Here is a 22,986-nt window from a genome sequence, read left to right on the forward strand (position 1 = left end):
TCATTTGCTTTTCTTCTGCTTGTGGCATATTAAAAATATTTTCGACTAAAGCTCCCCTTGCTTGCTTTTAGTATTTGCATTATCCTGCCAGCTGTGGTATAAATGAAACAAAAGAAGGTGTCCTGCAATAGAGAAGTGAAGCACAGCAGCAGTTACTGCGGGGTACAGTCAGATCTGTAGCCCCTGATGCAGGTGCCGTCTCATTCCTGGTCAGGTGAGAGTAAAGTTAAGACAACAAGTGTTTGGGTGGAGGATGTATCTGTGTATGGGTCTATGTAATAGACAATGTGGACGCAGGAATAAAAGAATCTGTGTTTTAGGATTGGGTAAAACCAAAACGCTTCCAAGACAGAACATTCAACTATTGAACTGTACAATTAATGTGTATGTATTAAAAATTACAACTCATATTCCATTATTGTATATTGCATTAATTGATATTTGTGTTATTTTTAAGGACAAAAAAAAATAATTTTACTTTTTTTTTAAAAAAAAAAACATGTCTTACATTTCTACAACATTCACTTAATAACTTGAAGAAACTTTTTCTCAAAGTAACTTACAAAAACGTTCAAACATAATCAAGTAACAGCAGTCTGACTGTGTTGAAACTTAGGATTTTAGATCATAAAGATTAAATGATATTTAAAATGAATAGTAGATCATTTACTTTCTATAGGCTCATTTTGTGGCTGTTAATGAAGTGCTTTCCACAAAGAGTGTGCATTCCTGGTAAGCACTAAGTATGGTTTCCTGATGCAAACATCAGTCTCATGTCATCTGAATACTGAGATGCCCTCTGGTGGTGAAAACATTTGATGTGTATTATCAACAAAAATCGTCAGTACAGCCACAGCACTGTCCAGACTATCTCCAAATGTGCAAGTGGATTCGACTGCATCATCTATAAAGCTTACATATCGGAGACTTGTAGAACGTATGTGTAGTGAGCAGTAAATATAATCAGTATATAAATATCAGTGTGACTTTTGCTTTAAATGGCTTTAGAGACCCATTTTGGCAGTTTTTACATATTTAAAAATACATCTATCAGGCATCCATATCAAGGATATCTGTTTAGTTTGGCTAGTAATTATTTGATGCTATATAAGCTCTAAGACGAGTTCAGATTCAATCATTCAGAGACAAACTTCTAAAGAAGACAGAGCAAAAAGTCAAGCAGAAGATTCCTTTATATAACCAAGAAAGTTGTTAGACTTTTTCTAGGTAATGAAGGATGAAGGGTCAGAAATGGCCTTTCAGGTCAACTGCATTGTTTGCTGGACTGATATATTTAAAAAAACATTACATCTGAATGATAAAAAAAGAAACTGCCACATCCATACACACTTTGAACACTGTTTCCCCAAACCAATCCACCTGGAGAGAGATGAAGAGTCAAGAACTCAGCAACAGGCAAGAAAAATGATCCTGTTATCACTTCTGCAGCTGTGAATTGTGTTCTGATGATGTGTTGCCTTCCTGTGCTTTTAAGACCTGGCACTTTTCTAAAACTTAAAAAACAGTACAAAAAAAAACAATCTATGGTCGGCGGCACACTATGCAACTTTGTGTTGGAGAGTAGTGATGTGGCAAATCTGCCAATGATTTTTCCTTCAAAATATGCAACAGGTACACTGGTCAATCATAAAAATAATTTTTTTTCAGTATCAGCTTTTTAAGATTTACAGTAATTCAGTTGATTTGTGGGTGGCACAGTGGTAGCGCTGCTGCCTCACAGTAAGGAGACCCAGGTTCGCTTCCCGGGTCCTCCCTGCGTGGAGTTTGCATGTTCTCCCCGTGTCTGCGTGGGTTTCCTCAGGGTACTCCGGTTTCCTCTCACAGTCCAAAGACATGCCGGTTAGGTGCATTGGCAGTCCTAAATTGTCCCTAGTGTGTGCTTGGTTTTTGTATGTGCCCTGCGGTGGGCTGGCGTCCTGCCCGGGGTTTGTTCCTGCCTTGCGCTCTGTGCTGGCTGGGATTGACTCCAGCAGACCCCCTTGACCCTATGTTAGGATATAGCAGGTTGGAAAATGACTTACTGATTGACAGTTAATTTGCTCTTTTACACAAGGTATTATGGTAGTTTAGCTAGGAATGGTGTCCTCAGAGAACAAATAATAAGGCAGACTTTACCAGAGACAGAAGACTGGAGTATTAGCCTTTACATTAAGGAATGTGGAGTAATAAACTTAGAAAAACAAAATACAGGAGTCATTCTGTGTAGTTAAACATATGGGAAGAAAAGCTGCTTTAATGATTTGAGACTTTTATATTTTGTCCTTTAATTAAAACAGACACACTTGCCTGAGATTGGGCGTTCAGCGAGCTTAAGTACAGCAGCTCACATTTCAATTAGCCATTTCAATGGCTGCATAGTGAAGAATGGGTCTCAATTCCACAGATCCCTAGAGAAGTGCAGGAAGAGAATTTAATGTGCAGCAGGCTAAATTGGTATATCCAGAGGTATTACACTTTTAAAAGGGTGCCAATCTGTTTTCAACTTTTAAAAGGGTACCAATCTTTTTTTGAAACACAAAAAGTACCTACTGGTATCACAATGGACTGTGTGGCAAAAGGCCGGCAGCTCATCCCAGCCGAGACACCCCTGAGATGGAAGGATGGGGGAAGGCAGCTTTTCCAGGACACTGCCTTCCCCAAAACGCTAGATGGCAGCTCACCTGGAGTGTAATGGTGCCCTGGATTCCTTCAGGGCATCCTGGGACTTGGAGTGTGGTATCCCAGCCCTGCTGGGCACCGTGGGTGAGAGGACCGGAGGAGCCATGCCTCATCCAATTCGCCACCTGACCTGGAAGTGCTAGCAAGTCACAAGGGCAGAAGGAGAGAAGCACTTCTGGGTCAAGGACTATATAAAGGACTGTTGGGAACCCAGTAAGCAAACCGGAGTTGGAAGGAGTGTGACAGAGCTTGCTGGGAGGTGTGGAGGAGAGATTTTGTTTAGTATTAATTGGGATTATTATTGTGTATTGCCTGTTTACTGTGGCTGGAGTACTTTGGAGGCACTTCTTAAAAGAAGAACCATTAAAATACGTCTTGGTGCTTTTACCCTGTTTCCAAAGTGTCTGTCTGTTGGGTTTAAGGGGAGACAATGACCCCTAGCGTCTTACAACTGATTTTGTTGAGGTATGACACACTCATTTGTCAAAGAAATTTGTTGGGAAAGTTAAGTTTTCTGTAGGATGTCCCAAATACAGTACAAAGTTTTGAAATTTGCAATGGCCTATTTTAAGAGAGAAACATTCTGCGCAACCTCAATTACAGATTAGTGAACTGTTTCAATCACCTTAAGAGAGGCCACTTTAATTTGTATATTTTCCTGACTGCAAAATGGATCCTTAATACATGTCAGACAAATGCAGGGAGAGGTGGATGGGCACAAACTACTGATACACCAGCTCAGTTTTTCTGCTGCCTGAGGTAAAGTTACTCTAAACTTTAAAAAATTAAAACTGATGATGAATGCAAACAAAATGCACTATAAGAGTCTATCAGTTAGCTTAGAGTTAACAAATGTGTTCTCAGTGTTTACGTTTCACTAACAACAGCCTCACAGCTGCGTTATCTGCATATTATGATGAAGGATTATTTCTCTGACACTGTAATTTATTGGCAAAGCTCTAGATCTTCTCTCCATCATGGGTCAAAGTAGCCCATAATTTTACCTTGAGACTTAAACAAATTTTAAGCCTCAATTGGATATACACTAAAATCCCTGAAGTCTACGAAATATTTGTAATGCCGGGCCGCCTTAAATTCCCTCACACCTCGTTATCAACATCTTGTTTTGCAAATGTGTCAATACAGCCCTGGCAGCAGGTAGCCTGCTCACACATCCCCGATCAAGGCAGCTGAAGTCAAGTCAGCTCTGACAAATACTCAGAACTGAAGCCTGTTTATCTGGGAGTAAGGCGTCTGGAATTCTATAAGGTGAATAATACATTGTTATTTGCAATATATACATAGTAATTGGGAAAATGTTGATGTGAAGTGTATAACATGTGAAGAGGTATAACCAAACAAGTGCACTTTTATTCAAGAATATAACTGAAGAAAAAGAAATTGTTCAATTTACGTGTTACTGGCAATGTGTAAAAACTGAAGCCCAACTATCAGTCGATAAAGTACACATGTCTGTTTGGCTGGTTCAGAGGTAAGAACTGAAGTCTCATAATTAAGAGGTTGAGGGTCCTCTTTACATTTACCATTTTGAGTAGTGAACTGCTATTATTGTTACTATTATAAAATAAAAACATACATTTGATCTGAGTCTGTAACAGCCAGTGTAAATTTATGGTACTTGTAAAAATTAGCGCTGATAAAAGCAGACACACAAACGCAGGCCAATCACTTCTTCCTAGTATCAGTATCTATGGTGGATGTTACTTTTCACATACAAAAACATTCATATCAACATGTCATTTGAACGATTTTTTTTATTCAAGAATCCAACAATAAAACAATAAAAAAATGACATGTTGATATGAACATACATGTGTGAGGAAAAGTAACATCTTTTACAAGTACCATACATTTACACGGGATGTTACAGACGCATGTCAAATGTATGTTTTTGTTATATGATAATAACTAGCAAAATACCCGCGCTTCGCAGCGGAGAAGTAGTGTGGTAAAGAAGCAATGAAAAAGAAAAGGAAACATTTTGAAAATAACGTAACATGATTGTCAATGTAATTGTTTTGGTACTGTTGTGAGTGATGAGTGTTGCTGTCATATATATATATATATATATATATATTTACACACACACACATACACATATATATATACATATCTATACACATACACATATATACATACATATATATATATCTACATATATACACATACATATACACACACATACATACACACACACATATATATACACACAAATACATATATATATATATATATATATATATATATACACATACACACACACATATATAAACATATATATACATATACATACATATCTACATATATAAAACGGATAACTCCCGCTCTTACGTGCAAGTCTGCGTGGATATTATGAACTATCATATTTGTTCAAGTTCTATTTAAATTTTAAATAGAAGGAATTTTTATTTAGTCGACAGAAATATCTTTGGTAGGAATGGTAAAACAGACAGGAATATTATTCCTGAATAAATCAACTCAAACCTTAAACAACTTATATATTTTGCTCTCCATAGAAATATATCCTGTCTAAATTATACAAGTTAGAAATAAAGTAAACGTTAAAAGAACAAACATTCAAATTTCTTTACTCTTATGTAATTTTATATAAAAAATAAACTTAGATTTTAAATATCCCAAAAGATTTTGCTCTCCATAAAAATATATCCTGTCAAAATTATACAAATTCAAATATGAACATGCTGCATAACAAAACCTGGAAATATAAATAAAATGTGTTCCTTTCAGCAATAACAAATCAAATCATTCAGTTGTCTTTGCTCATATGTCATTTTAGAGCTGGACGCCTGGCATCTTTTTTGGCACAGGTTCGTTTCTGTTTGGTGTGAGGTTCTGTGTTGTGGAGATTCTCAGGATGGATTGCAGGTGCTCATCAGTGAGGCGACTCCTGTGTGCTGTTTTGTTAGTCTTTATCACTGAGAAGAGCTTCTCACACAGATATGTGCTACCAAACATGCACAAGGTTCGAGCCGCATGTAGACGGACTTTTTGTTCTTCAAAGTCACCAAAGCGCCGTGCAAACTCAGTGCGCTCAGTTTATCAGCAAAGTGCGATTTGGGAACACCGTAGTGACGACTTGGTTTAACATTACTTGGCAATAGGGAAAGTGGGGCAAGTTGCACTGGTGCATTTGTGTCTCCCATAAAAGCAGCTTCACTTGAAATCACTTTGTGATTGTGCACGGGTAAAACGTCCGCTGAAGTGTCAGATTCTTATTTAATTCTTCTGCTTTCTGTATCTTCTGCATTGCATTCAGGTTACCCTGATGTTTTGTCTCATAGTGCCGTCTTAGATTAAATTCTGTAATTACAGCCACATTAGCTCCACAAATGAGACACACGGGTTCAGTAAACATATACTCAGCCTCCCATCGGTTTTAAAGGCTCTATTTTCAGAATCAACTTTTCTCTTCAGCATCGTGTGAGCTAGCTTCGCAATAACTTGCAGCATCATAAGCTAGACTTGATTAACGCGGTAAGTGTTCGCAAGGCAGCTGAAGCGCTGCATTATGGGATCTGTAGTTTATTGTGTTACCAGCGCTTCATATACCCGGCCATTAATAACAATAATACAGTATATAAAATGATCTCGGGGCGGATATAATTACACGCCGGGCGGATGTGGCCCGCGCCCTTGAGTTTGACACATATGGACTAAATAGAACTTGAAAAGATATATTTTTTCAAATGTGATCGCAATTCAGATAGAGTTGACGCGCACTACAGCCTGCATGCCTCAATAAGTCATCCTCCCCTCGCTCTTACTTTTTTACCGTTCATCTAATGAATACACTGAGTATGGCTTTACCAAAACAATCATTGATGGCAAATAAAGTATCCATTATTCGAGTATGTAGATCGGGATATATATATACATATATATATACCCGCGTATCGCAGCGAGAAGTAGTGTGTTAAAAAGCTAGAAAAGAAATGGGAACATTTTAAAAATAACGTAACATGACTGTCAATATACAGTATTTGTTTTGTGAGTGTTACTGAGTGTTGCTGTCATCAAGGATTTGATTATCATTATTTCTTTCAATCAGGTTCGTATTTGTAGGATGTGTTGTGTTCAAGTTACATTCCGTGTTTGTCAATCGCTGTAAAGATGACAGGTTTCATTCATCGATTCGTTTCTTACTGCATCAATAAACAGCTCGTCTTCTTCTTTATCTGAGACCTGACACACTGCATGCACGGTTTTTTACACTGTCTTCCTTTAGCGGACATTGACTTTTTCCACCGTGTGCTTTGTTTCCGCAGTAGGTGGATTTATGAATATGCTTGTATGTATCAGACGCTTCATATTTTTGCTGCCTTTTCAATTGTGTAATCGGTTTTGTTCAGCGCTTTGGAACTGTTGCTTTTATCTGTGCACTGCGCCAGTTCACGTGAGCCGCTCGGTGTACATGCATCGAAGGTTCCCAGCTGTGCTGGTGCCATCTCGTGCTATGTCCATGGCTGTATTTAATGTTACCTTAGTCCTGGCACTTAAAACTTTCTCTCGCAGTTTCGCTGAGTTTGTGCCAAACACCACCCTGACCATCTCATCTTCCTCTGCATAAGCACAGTCCTTCACCCGTGGCAGTTTGCTATTGGATTGCCGCTGACGGACGGCCTTATATGGGCAGGCACTAAATTACAAACGCCAGCGGCAGCCTGTCTATGAACTTAACTTAAAGTGTAGGTTTACATCGTGCTTTGTTTCCGAAGTAGCAGAACTCATGAATATGGTAGTATATGTCACTCGCTCGCTTCTTATTGTTTCGCTGCCTTCTCAATTATATAATGCATGTTTTCTTCAGCGCTTTTTGGAGGTCTTCCTGGTTTTCTATGTACTGCGTGATTACGTGGGAGGCGTGATGATGTCACAAGACTCCGCCCCACGGCGTTCAAGCTCATCTCCATTACAGTAAATGGAAAAACAGCTTCCAGTTATGACCATTACGCGTAGAATTTCGAAATGAAACCTGCCCAACTTTTGTAAGGAAGCTGTAAGGAATGAACCTGCCAAATTTCAGCCTTCCACCCACACGGGAAGTTGGAGAATTAGTGATGAGTCAGTGAGTGAGTGAGTGAGTGAGTGAGTGAGGGCTTTGCCTTTTATTAGTATAGATAATAATAGCAGCTCACTACTCAAAGCATTACATACCGAGAAGACACAGGATTTGAACCTATTACCTTGTTATTGCCAAACATTCGTTTATCCACTGCGCCATCTACACAAACCCATGATGAAGCAGCGTTACCATTGTGACAACTGGTTGAAAATTAAACGCGCAAACACGCATGTATGTGAATGTCTTATTTTAAACCGATTGGTACTTGGGCTTCAGTAACATGTCAACTGGTTTTATTCTTGCATAAAAGCAAACTTGTTTTGTTACACCTTTGGTGAAAGTTTTTCTTGGATATTTGTGCTTTACACATCCTACATGTCAAAATTATGTTATTACTATAACACATGAAAACATTTTCTGTTTTAGCCATGTGTTCAGCATGTCTTGCCTCGCATTTTCCTTTGTCATTCTATATTTACACAGATCATTGTAAACACAGAACACAATATTTCATTACCTATATAATTCCTTACAAACGCATCACCAGATAAACACTTCAACACAGACTAGAACTAGAAGGGCGATAACTTTATCTGACTGAAGGGGGAAAGGGGTAACAGGCTGCGTTCTGCTAAAACACATTTGCAAAACAAAAGCAGGCTATTAGCGCAGTGATGAGAAGCTACAAGCTTCTTGGCATATGTCAAGAAAATTTAAGAAGGTCAGGGACAACGAAAAAAATCGTAAGCTTCGGGATTCTAGTGTTAAATTACAGTCTCTGTAATTGCAGTTTAATTATAGCCCCTAACCAACCAACAATATCAGTCGATAACATTTTTGTCATTACTTGAATTGGACTCTGTTGTCTATAACCTGTCCAACCCTGGCCATCGGACCTTACTCTTATTCTATGTTAATTAATGTTGATTTATTTTATTTTTCTTACTGTCTTTTATTTTTCTGTTCTTCATTATGTAAAGCACTTTGAGCTACTTTTTGTATGAAAATGTGCTATATAAATAAATGTTGTTGTTATAAAAGCTGTTCAACCATTACAAGTATGTTTGGGCTATGTTACATGACATTGTAAGGTTCCATTAAAGTGCATGGATTTAAATTAGTTTACTAAAGCATGTAATTGCATTTCTTTATTTTATTACTATAAGCTGATTTAATAGAAAGACTTTTTCATGAGATAATGGGTATTGTGCTAGGAAAAACAAAGATTTAATGTGGTCTGGGTATATGGAGTGGACGGTAAAGGATGATCAAGTAAAGAGATACGCCAAGGTGGAATTGACCAGGATGAATCCAAGAAAGAACAAATGTGGTTGGAGATGAATATGAATGTATGAGTCTCACAATAAAGGATAAACAGGGTAAACCTGAAAGGTGGCCATTACACTGGTCACGATGATGATCACAATAATCACACAAACTGGAGAAAGCAATTCTGCTACTTTTATTCATTTATTTTGGAAGTGGGGGTCACTTCAGCTGTAGCCATCTTAGGAGTGAATGTTTTGCACAAGGAAAGAACCAACATAATCTATGGTATTTCACATATTACTTTAAACAGGTGAGTGCAAGCATGTTTACATCTCTGGGATTTCATACTTTATAATGGATATTTAGGTTATTTTGCAAACCAAATCGAAATGTCTGAAATATTTGCCGGAAAACGTAAAAAAAAAAAAAAGTTAACAACTTGTAAATATAGGTATATATAAAATTATAGGTAATATAAAATACCTGGACAACTTTATTTAGGATTAATATAATCTCTATTGAAAGAAAGTTTTTGGTTAAAGATTGTCATACAAATGCGATTGGGAGGCAGCTAAAGGGCCTGAATAATAGTTTCTCTGTCAATCCGCTGCAGACCATCCACGAGATATCCTGTACGGTCCTGGAGCCATTTGATGACGTCACTTCTTTTTTTCCTGACCCACTGATAACATTTCTAGGCCAGATGACACCACTTCCGTTTTCAGCACAATTGATGATGTCACCTCCGGTCCAGACAACATCACTTCCAGATCCGGTCCTGATGATGTCACGTCCTGTTGCGACCTTTAAAGCTGCCATATTTACATCTCTAAGATCAGTTCTGTTTTGGACTCAGACCTATGAACATCTCACAATCTAATTACTCATCTGCAGCCAGGGCACAATATACAGGTGGCTGCCCCAAACCTTTTTGATGTCTTTCGACTATTATTGTGACAAGATAAAAAACAAAAAAATAATAATGCTATGAACAAACTTCAAAAACAAATGTAATTATGTAGTGAATAACATTGTAAATGCATATTTAGGAGTAATGAAGTCAAATAACTAATAAAAATCATTCTTACCTGAGAATGTGAGCAACAACAGCTGGGCCATACCAGTCTCCAGCAGTCTTTCCCGAAGCGTGTCCATGCTCCACCAGCCTGTGCAGACCAAACTGTGCCTTAGGAACATCACTAAACCAGGAGATTATGTGCCTGTGATAGAAGTTGTCCAGAGAACTGCCTGCTTCATCTTGGTGCAGGCTTTGAGTTTGTGTGTCACTTTTACAGGATCTTTCACCATGGAAGGAATTTTCCACAGAATTAACAAATTTCCTTGCTGTACTAACAGTCCATGACTCGGCATGTAGGCTATCCACCTTCAGTGCCTCGGACCAGGTCCAGTCTGTCATTGACAAAGGTAAAAAAAATAAATAAATAAACATATACATAGATTACATATATATATGGAGTACAGGTTAAAATTAGTAATATCTGGTATATATGGTAATAATTATTCTGTATAATTGCCTATTGAATACGTCATGCTTTTGATATTAATCTCTCTATTATAATAAAAAAATACTGGGATAAGATGAGACTTTTTTGCCTGGAAAGAGACGTGACTTTTTCCAGAGAGATACTTTCACATCCCACGAGATGAGACTTTGTGACAAGAGATTTAACCACGCCAGGGGCCGGAAATAAAAGACAAAGAGTAGATGACAAAGTAGAATGTCATAGAGAATTAAAAAATATTGGCGTGATACACATGTAGAGCAGGTTAGAGATAATGAAAGTACTAAAATTCTAAAAAAAATTTTAGTAAAGATCGCATTAGCACAAACAAACAGAAATTATTACTTGCTGAAATAACAGAACAGCGAAAATAGATCGAATATATTGTAGATCGTCTAATTTGTGTTGCCATCAGGGAAAAGTAGTGTTTCTTCCCAATGAAGATGCCTATCCGCAAGAATTAAAAGATTTGTTGTTTGGTGAAAGTGAAATTCACATGCGCGAGCAGCAGAGACGCTAACCCTTTTTTTTGCTTTGGGCATTAGACCCGAGTATCACTTGGGCAACTGTATAGATGCATCTCGCATAAGTGTTAGACCTGAGGATTACTCGAGTTGTAAAAGTCCCAACAGCGTTAGTGCTGAGTATTGCCTGGGAAACCATATAGTCGTGTCTTGAGTAAGTGACAGGCCTGAATGGTGCAGACACATCAGTGTAATTATTCAAATGGGAACTACCACTTCGATACACACAGACACAGCAAACGAAAAGGGACGGGGCCAGGTCAGTGGCCGGATTATAATGCTCCCCTCATCACCCATTGGGCAACAGACATGTTATGTGGGTAGGCTGTGAACTTACAGTTGCGCTGCGAACCTGTAGTTGCCTTGGTGATGGACAAGCAACCATTGACTGACTTGTCAACCACATTTTGGCATACAGTACCTTTTGGGGAGTGACTCCAAAGAGCTCAAAAACCTCACAATATATATTTACAGCTGTTGTAAAACTACACATGTCCAAAAACCTATGTTTTTTTTCCTTGAAAATGCATAAGGAATATTAAAAATATCCTGCATTTTCACATATTGGTAGTTACTTAATGCCACAATTTACAATCTTATAAACATACTTCAGATTGGGAACTCTTTAGATAAAAAATACATCTATCGGCAGCTACAATCAGTGCATTTACCTGCACACACAAAACCATGACAAGGTGAGTAACCCAGTTAAGGCAGAAACCTGGTTTGTTAAAAACCACAGTTCACACAGGCAACTTCGCTTCCCCTTTGCTTTGGCAAAGTACTCAGACATCATTAAACTACACACAAAAAAAAAATACTAAATGTCATCATTTGCCACCAAGAATCCAAAAACAAGCATGAAGCCTATGATCATTTTCTTGTGTTTTTTATAAATGTACTTAGTCCTTCATGTGCCGTGAAGTAAATAACGTCCATCCCTTTTTTTACAGCCTCGACCTGAGCCACCAATGATTCAAATATGGACACTGGCCACTGCTTCACCAGATCACACTGTTTTAACATATCTATAGAAAATAGCTGAGCTACAACTGAACTGACACCTCATTAATAGGTTTCTTTTACTAGATGACATGCAGGAATATATAAACTTTCAGTCAGAACTGAAAAATTTGTTTTTTTATTTATAAAGACATCTAAATTATATAACTCCATACTCGGAAAGCAAAAGAAACTTTGTGGTGGCATGCAGGCTGTTCAGAAACTATGACTGTACGCAAGGAGATCTCAGATTTACAGTGTTGAGCATGAGTCCTGCTGAAACTTTTTATTTTTCATCTTAGCATTGCTCCTGTGACAACCATTAAACAATAGTGATGTTCTTACTTTACATGATGTTTGTCCTACACAATAAGACAATGCTCACCTGCAAAGAATGAATGTCTTTTAAATCTGCAGCTGCGTTTAGCTCTGTTACTCAATTAATATGGCTCATTATAGCTAAAGTTTTAACCTTTATTTATTCAAAGGTACCACTTTCCTAAATTGCAAATTTGTTTTGGCGTGTGTATTAAGTTATTTATGAGTATTTGTTATTATGGAATAATGTTATTAAAAATAACGGGTGAATTCAATTTTCTTTATTTTTTTTTTATAATTACAAAGATTGATACTATACAGCAGGCAAACACGCAGCCCGCATGACAGATCCTAGTTAGCACTAAACTTGTACAAAATGATTACTATCGTTTGTGACTGAATCATTCTGCATCTTCGGCGTTATTTATTGACTTTTCTTACTTCCGCCTTCTGACAAAAGTGAGTTTTCCCATGGCATTACGGTACAGGAAACGTCATGTGCTAGTATAGTTGCAGCTGCGGCATCAGCTCCTTGATACCCTACGCATGACACTGGCCCCGCTCACGAGCCTTGACCAAAGTTAACAAGCCGCGACGTAGCAACTGAAGTGCTAGGCTGCAGCAGCCTGGCAGGCTACACTACTGGCTGGGCTGCTGAGACTGGCCACTGGGCAGAACTGACCATCACGAGTAGTAATAGTTCGCATATTTTCACGTTTTTTTGCTCTAGTTATATGTAATTTTGTGCTAGTATTGTAACGAGCAGTCAGTGCAGACTACAGCTGAAGATCTGAAGTGGACACGAGAAGTTGGTAAATTTTTCTGATTTTAAGTTTGTAAAATTAGTGTAGGTCAGGGGGCTTTTTGCAGATTGGTTTATTTTACAATATAAACTTTGAAGTAAACTTAGTAAAGTAAAATTAGATTTTTGGAGGATGTGTTTCCCAATTTGAATTACTGAGCAATGAATTCAGTGAGCGTTTTCATGATTTCAGTCCACACGAACAGGACTTTGCACTGTTTACGTCACCATACTCTTACAACGCTGAGAATGCGCCTGAGATTATCCAAATGGAGTTAACTGAACTGCAGTCAGATTCTATTCTGAAGGCAAAATACAATGAAGTTGGTGTGCCAGGCTTGTATGCTTACCTGCCACCCTCGTATGTGCAGATCTGTAAGTTGGCATCGAGAGTACGGTCTATGTTCGGAAGCACTTACCTTTGTGAGCAATTGTTTTCATTAATGAAAGCTACCAAAACCCCACATTGCTCAAGACTTACTGTCGAGCACCTTTCATCCCTCATAAAAGTGGCAGCTGCACAAGATTTCAAGCCTGATATTGACAAACTGGTTACTAACAAGAGATGCCAAGTGTCAGGATAGAAGAAATAGATCTCAGACTGTAAGACTCCTATATAAGAACTAGCTAAGCGGCTAACACTCTAATTGTACACTGTTGTACGGAGATTGTAGGGAAATAAATTGCTTTTCTTTAAACTTTAAGTGTTACATTTTTTAAAGTTTTCAGTATTGGAAAGAAAGATACAGTAACTTTGTATAACAGTGTAATAGTATTTGTTACAGTGCGGCCCACTGACGCACGTATGGCAGTCGAAGCGGCTCACCAATGGTAGTAAGTTTGACATGCCTGCTATACAGAATAGTAGAAATCATCAAAGCTATTATTCACTACAAAGAGGTGCCTCAACTGCTGTATCTGATTTCTGTGGGATGCACTGGGGAGTAGTTATGGGGGGTCCACATCACTGCAGAACTTTCATTATCCCACAACATCACAAATCTTGTTAAGACGGTTCAACAACCTGAGGAATACCACTTTGCCCAAACCCCCCAGAGTGGCTGGGATTAACTTCAACAGACCCCCATGAGCATGTAGTTAGGAAATAGTGGGTTGGATAATGGATGGATGAATGGATGTTATTTTGCTGGATATACATCTATACAGTATGTACATCTATACATAAACAGTAGAGTCCAGCCTGGCAACTGCAATTTGGGAGACATCACAAGATACTGCAAGTGATTCTTCACAAAAGCACCTCAAGACTGCTAAGGCTTTCTTTTCCCCTGCTCACCTCCTGGAAATCAAAAGCCCTAACCCTCTCAAGCATCAAATAACCAGATATCTTCCTGGCACTAACTGTAATACTAAGCTTCTTGATCTTTACTTGAAGATTTCATTCTCTATTGCCTATTAACTTTGTACTGTTTGAAGAAACTGATATCTATTGTATTTATACTGAAAATAACCTCAGGCAAAGGAGTTGGCAAAAAGAAAATAACTTACAGTACAAATATCACATACAACCATTAAAACAAATATATTAAAGGGCCAATCCTTTTAAGCAGTAATGTGTGCATACATAGTAAGGGTTTTTTTTACTGCTCATCTGTTTAACCCTGAAAAGAAGTGGACAGCACAGATCCACTGTCCCTTGACATGAATACTACTACATACTAGAATACACTGAATTGAGTGAGTATATTATCTGAAGTCATATCTGCAAAACTAAACACTACAGAAGAAGCAATACATTCTTGCAAAGTGACAGTAAAACAAATAAATACAAATTACAAATTAATAAAAAATACAAAAAAAAAAACACAATAAGAAGAGTGCAATATAAAAAATGAGATTTTTTTTTAACATAGAGCATTACAGTGGCACAGTATCATATGCTGGCCCAGACACTCCATTTGATTTTGATATATTTTACCAGCCATTGTACAGCGGTCCCTGGAGCAACTTTCAGGTTAAGCACCTTGCTAAAGGGCCCAACGGAGTTGGATCCCTTATGGTAGTAATGGGATTTGATGTCCTGGACTTTTCCTCAAATCTGTGTGAAGATTTTGTAAGTACTCCAGTTTCTCACATCCCAAATATGTATACATTAAACTAATCAGAATCTCTGATTGAACTGGTAAAGGTTAATGAAAGTATGATCTGCAACAGTTTCTAGATCTCCAGGGTCCGAGCTGAAAAAAAAAAAAAAAAACCAGATGGGATTACTGGCATAGCTTACTTACTTAGCTCAAATAATTGTAGTTCTGTCATTTCATTTTCAGTCGGCTTTTCTTGGTTAGAGATAAGGTCATGTCACATACATACAACAAGATGGCCCTTCTGCTTACAGGTCCACTTATACAACAATCAATACAAAACCCAGACAGGAGATCTCCACTGTACTAGTTCTATGACTTCTAAAACCAAATGGCTCCACCTGTGATGATTTACATATGTCATACTGAAGGGAGTGAATACTTACAGGATCAATTATTTTGTGTTTTACATTCGTAACTAATTTACATCTGAGACATTCAACAGTCTTTTTCTGTTGATCAGGGTTAAAAAAAATCAAATTAAATCCACTGTGATTCAATATGTTGTAACAATTAAATGCGAAAACGTCCATGGAGATGAATTCTTTTTATAGGCACTGTATGCATGTTAAAAAATTCTTAAACAAAAGTGGAGCTACACGTGATGTATTTTTGCTCTTTACCAAAAAGATTTGTGTGAAGTTTTTTGTTTAACATTGCCTTTTTGCATAAAGTTTTAACTGCTTCTGAATTAAATATATTACACAACTATTTAACTGATATTTTACAATCCAAACAGCTCTTTTTGTTCCATTTCTTTCTTTTCAACACACAACAAATGTCTTACTTCTGCCTAAGAAATGAATCACGAGGGCTTGAGCCAACAGCATCTGCCCCGTCCTCAGTGTGCATCCCCATCCACAGTCGGAAGTAAAACTGGAGCCCTGGATTTGAGGGAACTCCTCCCTGTATGTCAGCCAAATCCGAGATGTAAAATCCTTCTGAAAGGCATCCACATTCCCCAGAACAAACTCCTTCTCTGAGGTGCAGGCTGAGATGCTATCCATGGAGGCTTCCTCATCTAAAAATTAAAGAATATATTACTGCCTACAAAAAACACTGCAGTGCTTCCCAAATTTGGTCCTGGAGACCCACTGTGGCTGTAGGTTTTTGTTCCAACCAGCTTCTGTTTTTACTTGGACTCCTAGGCTAATTAAGTGAACTGTTATTTCCCCAGGTTGTGTGTTTTGGGGACAATATAGAAATTAGAAAACTAAATTTGGTTAAAAAAAAAAGTCATTAAAATGTACCAAGCAGTTATATGGTAATAACGTCATTTTTTTCTTTTTAACAGTATTTTCATCTTGATTTTTAATCTACTTTCCCAAGTGTTCTAATTGTTTAATTAATCCATTATTTACTAATTAGTGGGTCTGATGCTAAAATAGTTACAGCCTTTCATGATTCGGTGTTGTTTGCCTGGTGCCTGCTCTGCTCATTTTTAATTGTCATTAATAAGTTACAACAAAGGTGGAAAACTGGGCAAAATATAATGAAATCAACAAAAGAGAGTTAAGCATTTAAATCTTTAGCAAAAGCAGAAATATTTCTAAATCTCTTATAAATGTAAAAATCATGCTGCTGTGCTTTTCTGAATCTATATACTGTATATATAAAAGCCAAATACCACTGACTCACTCATCACAAACTCTCCTGAACCCTAAGGACTTGGGACTTAAAATTTGGAATGTAGGTTACCCTTGACCCATTGGTACTCGCTAAGAAACGGTTTTAAAAATTTCGTGGCCCAAGTGCGAAATTTCTTAGTTTTTTAGACCCGTTTGTATGTCTGTCCGCTTTTCACGACAGAACTATGTAACGGATTTAGATCGGGATTTTTTCTATAATTTGCTTGAACATTCCATTGATTTTGCGATTTTCTCATCGCCCTCAGTATCATAATTCGCTTGCGGTACCGATTTATAAGCGTGAATCCGAGAGAGAGGCTGTGGGGTGGGGGGCAGGGCCCTCCTCACTCATGCATCTGCCTCGGGGCGTAACTTTAACTCTACTTAGTTAGCGAATGAGAAAACTACTTAACGGATTTAGATTTTTTTTTTCTAGAATTTGCTTGAACATTCTGGTTGATTTTGCGACTTCTCTCATTGTGCTAAGAATCGCTTGCAGGAGCGAAATATTCGTGCTAATCCGAGACACAGGCTGCGGGCCCAGGGGAGGGAGAAGCCTGACATCAGGAGTAGAGAGCTGGACGGGACCCTCTTCACTGTCCTATTTCACTAATACACAGGCAAAGCCGCATGGGGATGGCTAGTGTAGAATAAAAGAAAAAAAATGCCAGCTAATTAAATGAGATCAGTGTTATCAGATGTCACTGATTATGAAGCTGGTTGGAACAAAAAACCTCCAAGCCACAGTGGGTCCCCAGGACCGAGTTTGAGAACCCCTGAAACACTGCACAAATAACCTATTCAGGTAAATAAGAATCATAATCAATTTTAAAAGCAATAATAATTTTAAAAGCAACTAGAAAGTAAAATTACACATTTTTCTATCTTAGATGGAATACACAAATAGCAATCTATATTAGTTTTGGTTAGAGACAAGGAGGAAAATTATTTGAGCTATCGTCAGTGAATTTTTAGGATTTTTCTGAAGTGACAAAAAGTTAATTTTACTATTATACATTGTATCCATGACTGCATATTATGTGTGCTATATAGATTTTAAGATACAAGAAGCAATTAAAAGCAGAAAAATAATAAAGATACATAGTAACATATATGATAAGGGAGTGAAGGATAAAAAAAGTGAAGAAAAGCCAATCCATCTCTCCATTCCCTCTTATTCAGATTTAAGGGATTTGGGTTGTGTCTGGGGGACTTGGTTTACATCCTGTCAGGAAAAAGGTGGGAAGCGCATGTAGATCTCTATCAAAGGATACACTTGCTTAAACTGAGCGCAATTTTAAATATGGTCACAATGAAAAGCTGCACAACTGTGCCATGTAAACTTTGCACAGTAAAACGGAAACGCTCTGAACCTAAACCTTCAGCTCTTAAATTTGTAAAAGAAATATCTGCAGCACTTCAGAATAAGTATGTTGAATTAATTTCACATTCACATCCTTACAGTCAGAGGAAAAAAAGAGAAATTTGGGACTGATAAAGGGAAAACTGAAAATGTAATTCTTTTGTGTTTTATATTTGTAATTAATGTAGATCACTTTGAAGAGGTCCATTTTCATTTTGACATTAAAGAGTCATTTTCTGTTGATCAGTATCAAAAAAGCCAAATAAAATCTATTGTGAATTAATGTTGAGTAAAAATAAAATGTGAAAATGTCCAAGGAAGGGAATTCTTTTTATAAGCACCATAGCTTGTTTCAGACTTCCATAACCCTTTATGCGAAGAAGTGTTTCCAAGCCTCCATCTTGAATATTGTTCTCTTAACTATCATTTGGGTTATAGAGTTTGTGATTTACTATTTCACTGAAAGAACTGTGGTGCATAATTTGCATTAAAAATTTTGAGGAGCAGAATGAAGTCCTCCTCTAGCCTTTTATGTTCATGTTTTATGCCTAAACAGATCTTCATTAGTCTGTCAAAGCAGAACATGCCCTTTAAGTCCAGGGCTATTAAAAATCTGGCAAACGAGAGGAGAGCACTCAATGCCTCAAGCCCGTATTTTTGCTGTTCTTTACACTAGTTCACTTTCTGTATTATTGCAGTGGGGCAATAGGAACTAAACACAGTGCTTCACATTGAACCTCATTAGTGCATAATGAATCAGAGCATAAATGTTGCCTGATTTGTAGTCAGCAGTTTTTAGAATGAGGACTGAGGGCCGGGTTATACTTCACGCTCAGAACACTTAAGTGCACGCGTCATGGCTGTCATGTATTCCCAGTGTTCTTCCTTGGAGCACACTGACAGAAATGAACACAACACGTACACGAGTTGCAGTACCAACAAAAATTTGGGTGCTGTCTGTGTTGAAGTTCTTGTACGTGACGTCAGTATCATCGCTTACTATAAACACGTGATTGAAAGCTGAATTACAAATCTAACAGGATCAATCTGCATGCTTCGATGTTTGATGAATGGTTCACTGGGGTGAAGCAAATCATCAAACTTAAATGCTGACATGTGAATGTATTCACGGTGCTTTTCTTCATACATTTTTCACATAGGAAAAACAAGCATCACACATTTCCCAATGTAATGACGTGATACATTTAAAAGTCTCACACACCACTTTCTGTGTCGCTAATGCCGTCTTTTTTTTTTTTTTTGCAAGAATTGTTATCTTTGACATCTTTCTTCTGCTTCTACAGAAAAAACTGGACACCATGTTTCTCACCATGATGATTTCTTGCACTGCCACCTGAAGGAATCCTCCAAATGTACTTAAAAGTATGAGCGGAAGTACAATCAGTACACTGCTTGCATAGCAGCAGCGTCCTCAATCGCATGAGTTGTGTAGCGTTAAGTACAGAGTGAACCAAAATGAAGTACCCCATTTCTCAAGGACATTGTGTAAGGTAGAGGCAGCCGAGTGGGTTGGGGTGGGGGTGCTTTGATAGGCGATCCCTTGTAGTTTTCAGTTTGTAACATGCTTTGGTCTGGTGTGCACTGTGCTTTCACTGTCTAAGTGTTCTTCAAAAATAACTAATCCATCATCACTACACAAAGCGCCTTCTGAACACACTTCAGAATTCCTTCTAATGGTGACGTCCCAAATCAGAAAAACAATTCTTCAGTGGGTGGCTAAATTTAGACAGAGAGGTATAACATTGAACAGAAAATCTCCAGGCCATCCTCACACTGTATGAACGTCTGAAAACATCCAAGCTGTAAGGGCATCGATTTTCCAGTCTCCCAGACGTTCAGTGAGCAAACATGCTTCTGCCTTAGGCATTTACAACTGAAAGCTGATCTCCCTGCGCGGCAATGTCGGGTGGCCTTCATGTTTGCCTGATCTCGCTCTGTGTGATTTCTTCTTGTGGGGCTCTCTCAAGTCGAAGGTATACACACACTGACCTCAAAACCTTGAAGCCCTCAAGGGCGATATTCGCCATGAAATCACCGTTATTCCTCATGAAATGGCCGAACGAATCATGTGAACATTCAGAAATCATCTTGAAGAGTGTATCACTAATGATGGCCTACAACTTGAAGACAATTTTTAAAACACAGTTAGAATAATCTATTTTGTATACCTTTTCTTGTGTCGTAATAAAATTTATTTTATCATTTTTGTAGAATAAACGTTTGAAATGTGGTTCTTCTGTATGGCTCACCTGGTATATCCCAAGCCTTAGACTAGCAGCCCTTTGTCAACATTATAAGCTTTGTGTCAATATCCATCCCTAAGTTTGCTTCCTCTAAGTCAGCATTACTCATCTTGAATTAATAATTAATGTTCATTTACCTGCATGTAGCACTTGTATAAAAGTTGTGTTTTCCACTTATTTGTTCAAATACAAATTGCGGATCCTATTTAAGAACTGGCATTTAAAATAATATCTTTACTTACCTTCAGCCTTAAAATGGTAACACTTTCCTAACAAAAAAACTGGAGAATTTCTGCTGAAGCGAGTCTTTGTTTTTAGCATCCAACCTGGAAAAAAATTGAAGAGGCAGCCTTAATGAAGGTCTATACAAAGAAGTGTATCTTGTTTGTTTTGGGTTAGTCTTGCGGGCCAGACGTGATTCTCAAATGAAAATACACATCTGGGGACAACCCATTAAAAAGTGTGCTTTGAATAGAGGTGAAATCCTGTGCAACAAAGCACAAAGCCTCTGCCAAAAACACCCACCCCCAATCACTCCTGTTAATGCATTTTAAACAGCCACCGGAGTTTTGAGGGAAAGAGCAAAAGATACTGACTAAATGACTTGACGATGAGAGAAAATAAAAAGCTAAAATTGCTGTTATTTATTCAGAATCTCATTGGCACAAGTTAAGTTTAGCTAAATCTTCTTCTTTCGGCTGCTCCTGTTAGGGGTCTCCACAGTGGATCATCTTCTTCCATAAGTTAAGTTTAGCTAAATAAAGCTTAATAATTCATTTGCATGTTGTAATGAGCACTGAAACAAGGGAAACACACACACACGTAGACCACCACAGTTACTAGGCTCCACACATTGCAGAAGTGCCCCTGTCTGCTACATTATCTTTGTCATTTTGACTATTGCATCACTATATATAAAGCACTGTGATGTCCCTACATTGATGGAATAAAGGTCAGAAGTCCACATTACCGTCATCAAGTTCTTCCATGAGAACCATGAATACCATGAGGACTGATTGAGGTCATTTATGTTAGGTAGAATGTCTCTTTCTGTTTTTTCTGTCCTCCCTGGCCATCGGATCTTACTTTTTTTTTTCTCTGTTAATTAGTGTTCCCTTGTTCTAATTTTTATGTATTTTGTCGTTTTTTCTATTTCTTCGTCATGTAAAGCACTTTGAGCTGCATAATTTGTATGAAAATGTGCTATATAAATAAATGTTTTTGTTGTTGTTGTTATTATATGTCATAACCACAGCAAGCCGAGCAGGGGCAGATTCAAACTGGCCCTGAACCTTTTTTTTTGCAGAGCTTTTCAAGCTCCCTCCTCACTTGATCAGCAGGAATACACAATCCAGAGATTGGAGAGGGGCTGGAGACCACAGCTGATGTGCAAAATTGAATTCTAATGACACATCTAATTACGTATGACTTTTGGAGCGCCCACCCCAGCCATGAATTGTGCAAATGAGGCCAAAATATGCAAAACAGGGTCTTCAATGAAGAAAAAGGCACAGGGTGAGATGAACAAAGGCAGAAAACAAAGTATCAAATAAACAAAAAACTGAAGCCCATCTGGGGATACTTTTCCATGTGTTAGGCTCCGACTGTGGGTCATTCACCTCATAATACTACACCAAACCACTCGTCGCTACTCTCACCTTTCATGTCTCAAATAGCTGTCTGAAAGCAGCAAAACAACCTGGAGTTACTTCCTGGGTGACATCTGGAGACGCCTCCCCGAGTCCGAGGTGTGCATTGCAAATTCTGGGTCCTCCTGCTCAGAGCTTCCTCTATCAGATCTAGGTATCCCTGCATCCCTGACCACCACACTTTGTACTGTAAATTAAGGATCAGCTCCCATGCTGTATAACTTCCGAGAATATAACAGGAGCCCATAAATTGATAGTACAGGTCAGTCTCTTTGTTAGCCCCCACTGAATTCTTCCTTATGTCACTGCGAAACGTAAACACTTCCAATGTACCTTTAAAAATGAATAGCTGTTCTATTAATTTAAAATGAAGATATACAGTTTAATACATTTTTGTATTCCATGATGCCAAATAGTGGCAGTGTGCTGCATATCAGGGTGCCATTGACACTCACTGCGGCTATCCTCCTTAAGGCGCCAGAGGTAAGTTGCAAAGTCAGAACCTTGAAATGAAATAGCAACCTTCTTATTGAACTGACCTAAGTGGAGGAACTCTGCCTCAACTACAGCTGAAAATGACTATTATGCAGCAGCAAGCATATCCCTACATGGAATCCCTACAGATTTTATTTTTTCTCCAGCCGTCTGGAGTTTTTTTGTTTTTTCTGTCCCCCCTGGCCATTGGACCTTACTCTTATTCGATGTTAATTAATGTTGATTTATTTTGTTTTATAATTGTGTCTTTCATTTTTCTATTCT

The 22,986-nt window shown here is 38.0% G+C and overlaps 1 protein-coding gene across 2 annotated transcripts in view; it reads right to left on the bottom strand.

Moving 5' to 3' along the window:
• The window catches only part of atg4c (autophagy related 4C, cysteine peptidase), a 117,400-nt gene that overhangs the window by 35,598 nt on the left and 58,816 nt on the right, over nucleotides 1–22,986 (bottom strand). For both annotated transcript variants that reach the window (XM_039735071.1, XM_039735070.1), the window contains 3 exons: nucleotides 20,821–20,904; nucleotides 16,111–16,344; nucleotides 10,141–10,462 (listed from right to left, as the gene is read on the bottom strand). In XM_039735071.1, coding sequence (XP_039591005.1) covers nucleotides 10,141–10,462; nucleotides 16,111–16,344; nucleotides 20,821–20,904 — 640 coding nt within the window. The remainder of the gene's footprint in view (nucleotides 1–10,140; nucleotides 10,463–16,110; nucleotides 16,345–20,820; nucleotides 20,905–22,986) is intronic.

The sequence above is a fragment of the Polypterus senegalus genome, chromosome 14 (assembly GCF_016835505.1).
Source record: "Polypterus senegalus isolate Bchr_013 chromosome 14, ASM1683550v1, whole genome shotgun sequence".
NCBI classification, from domain to species: domain Eukaryota; kingdom Metazoa; phylum Chordata; class Cladistia; order Polypteriformes; family Polypteridae; genus Polypterus; species Polypterus senegalus.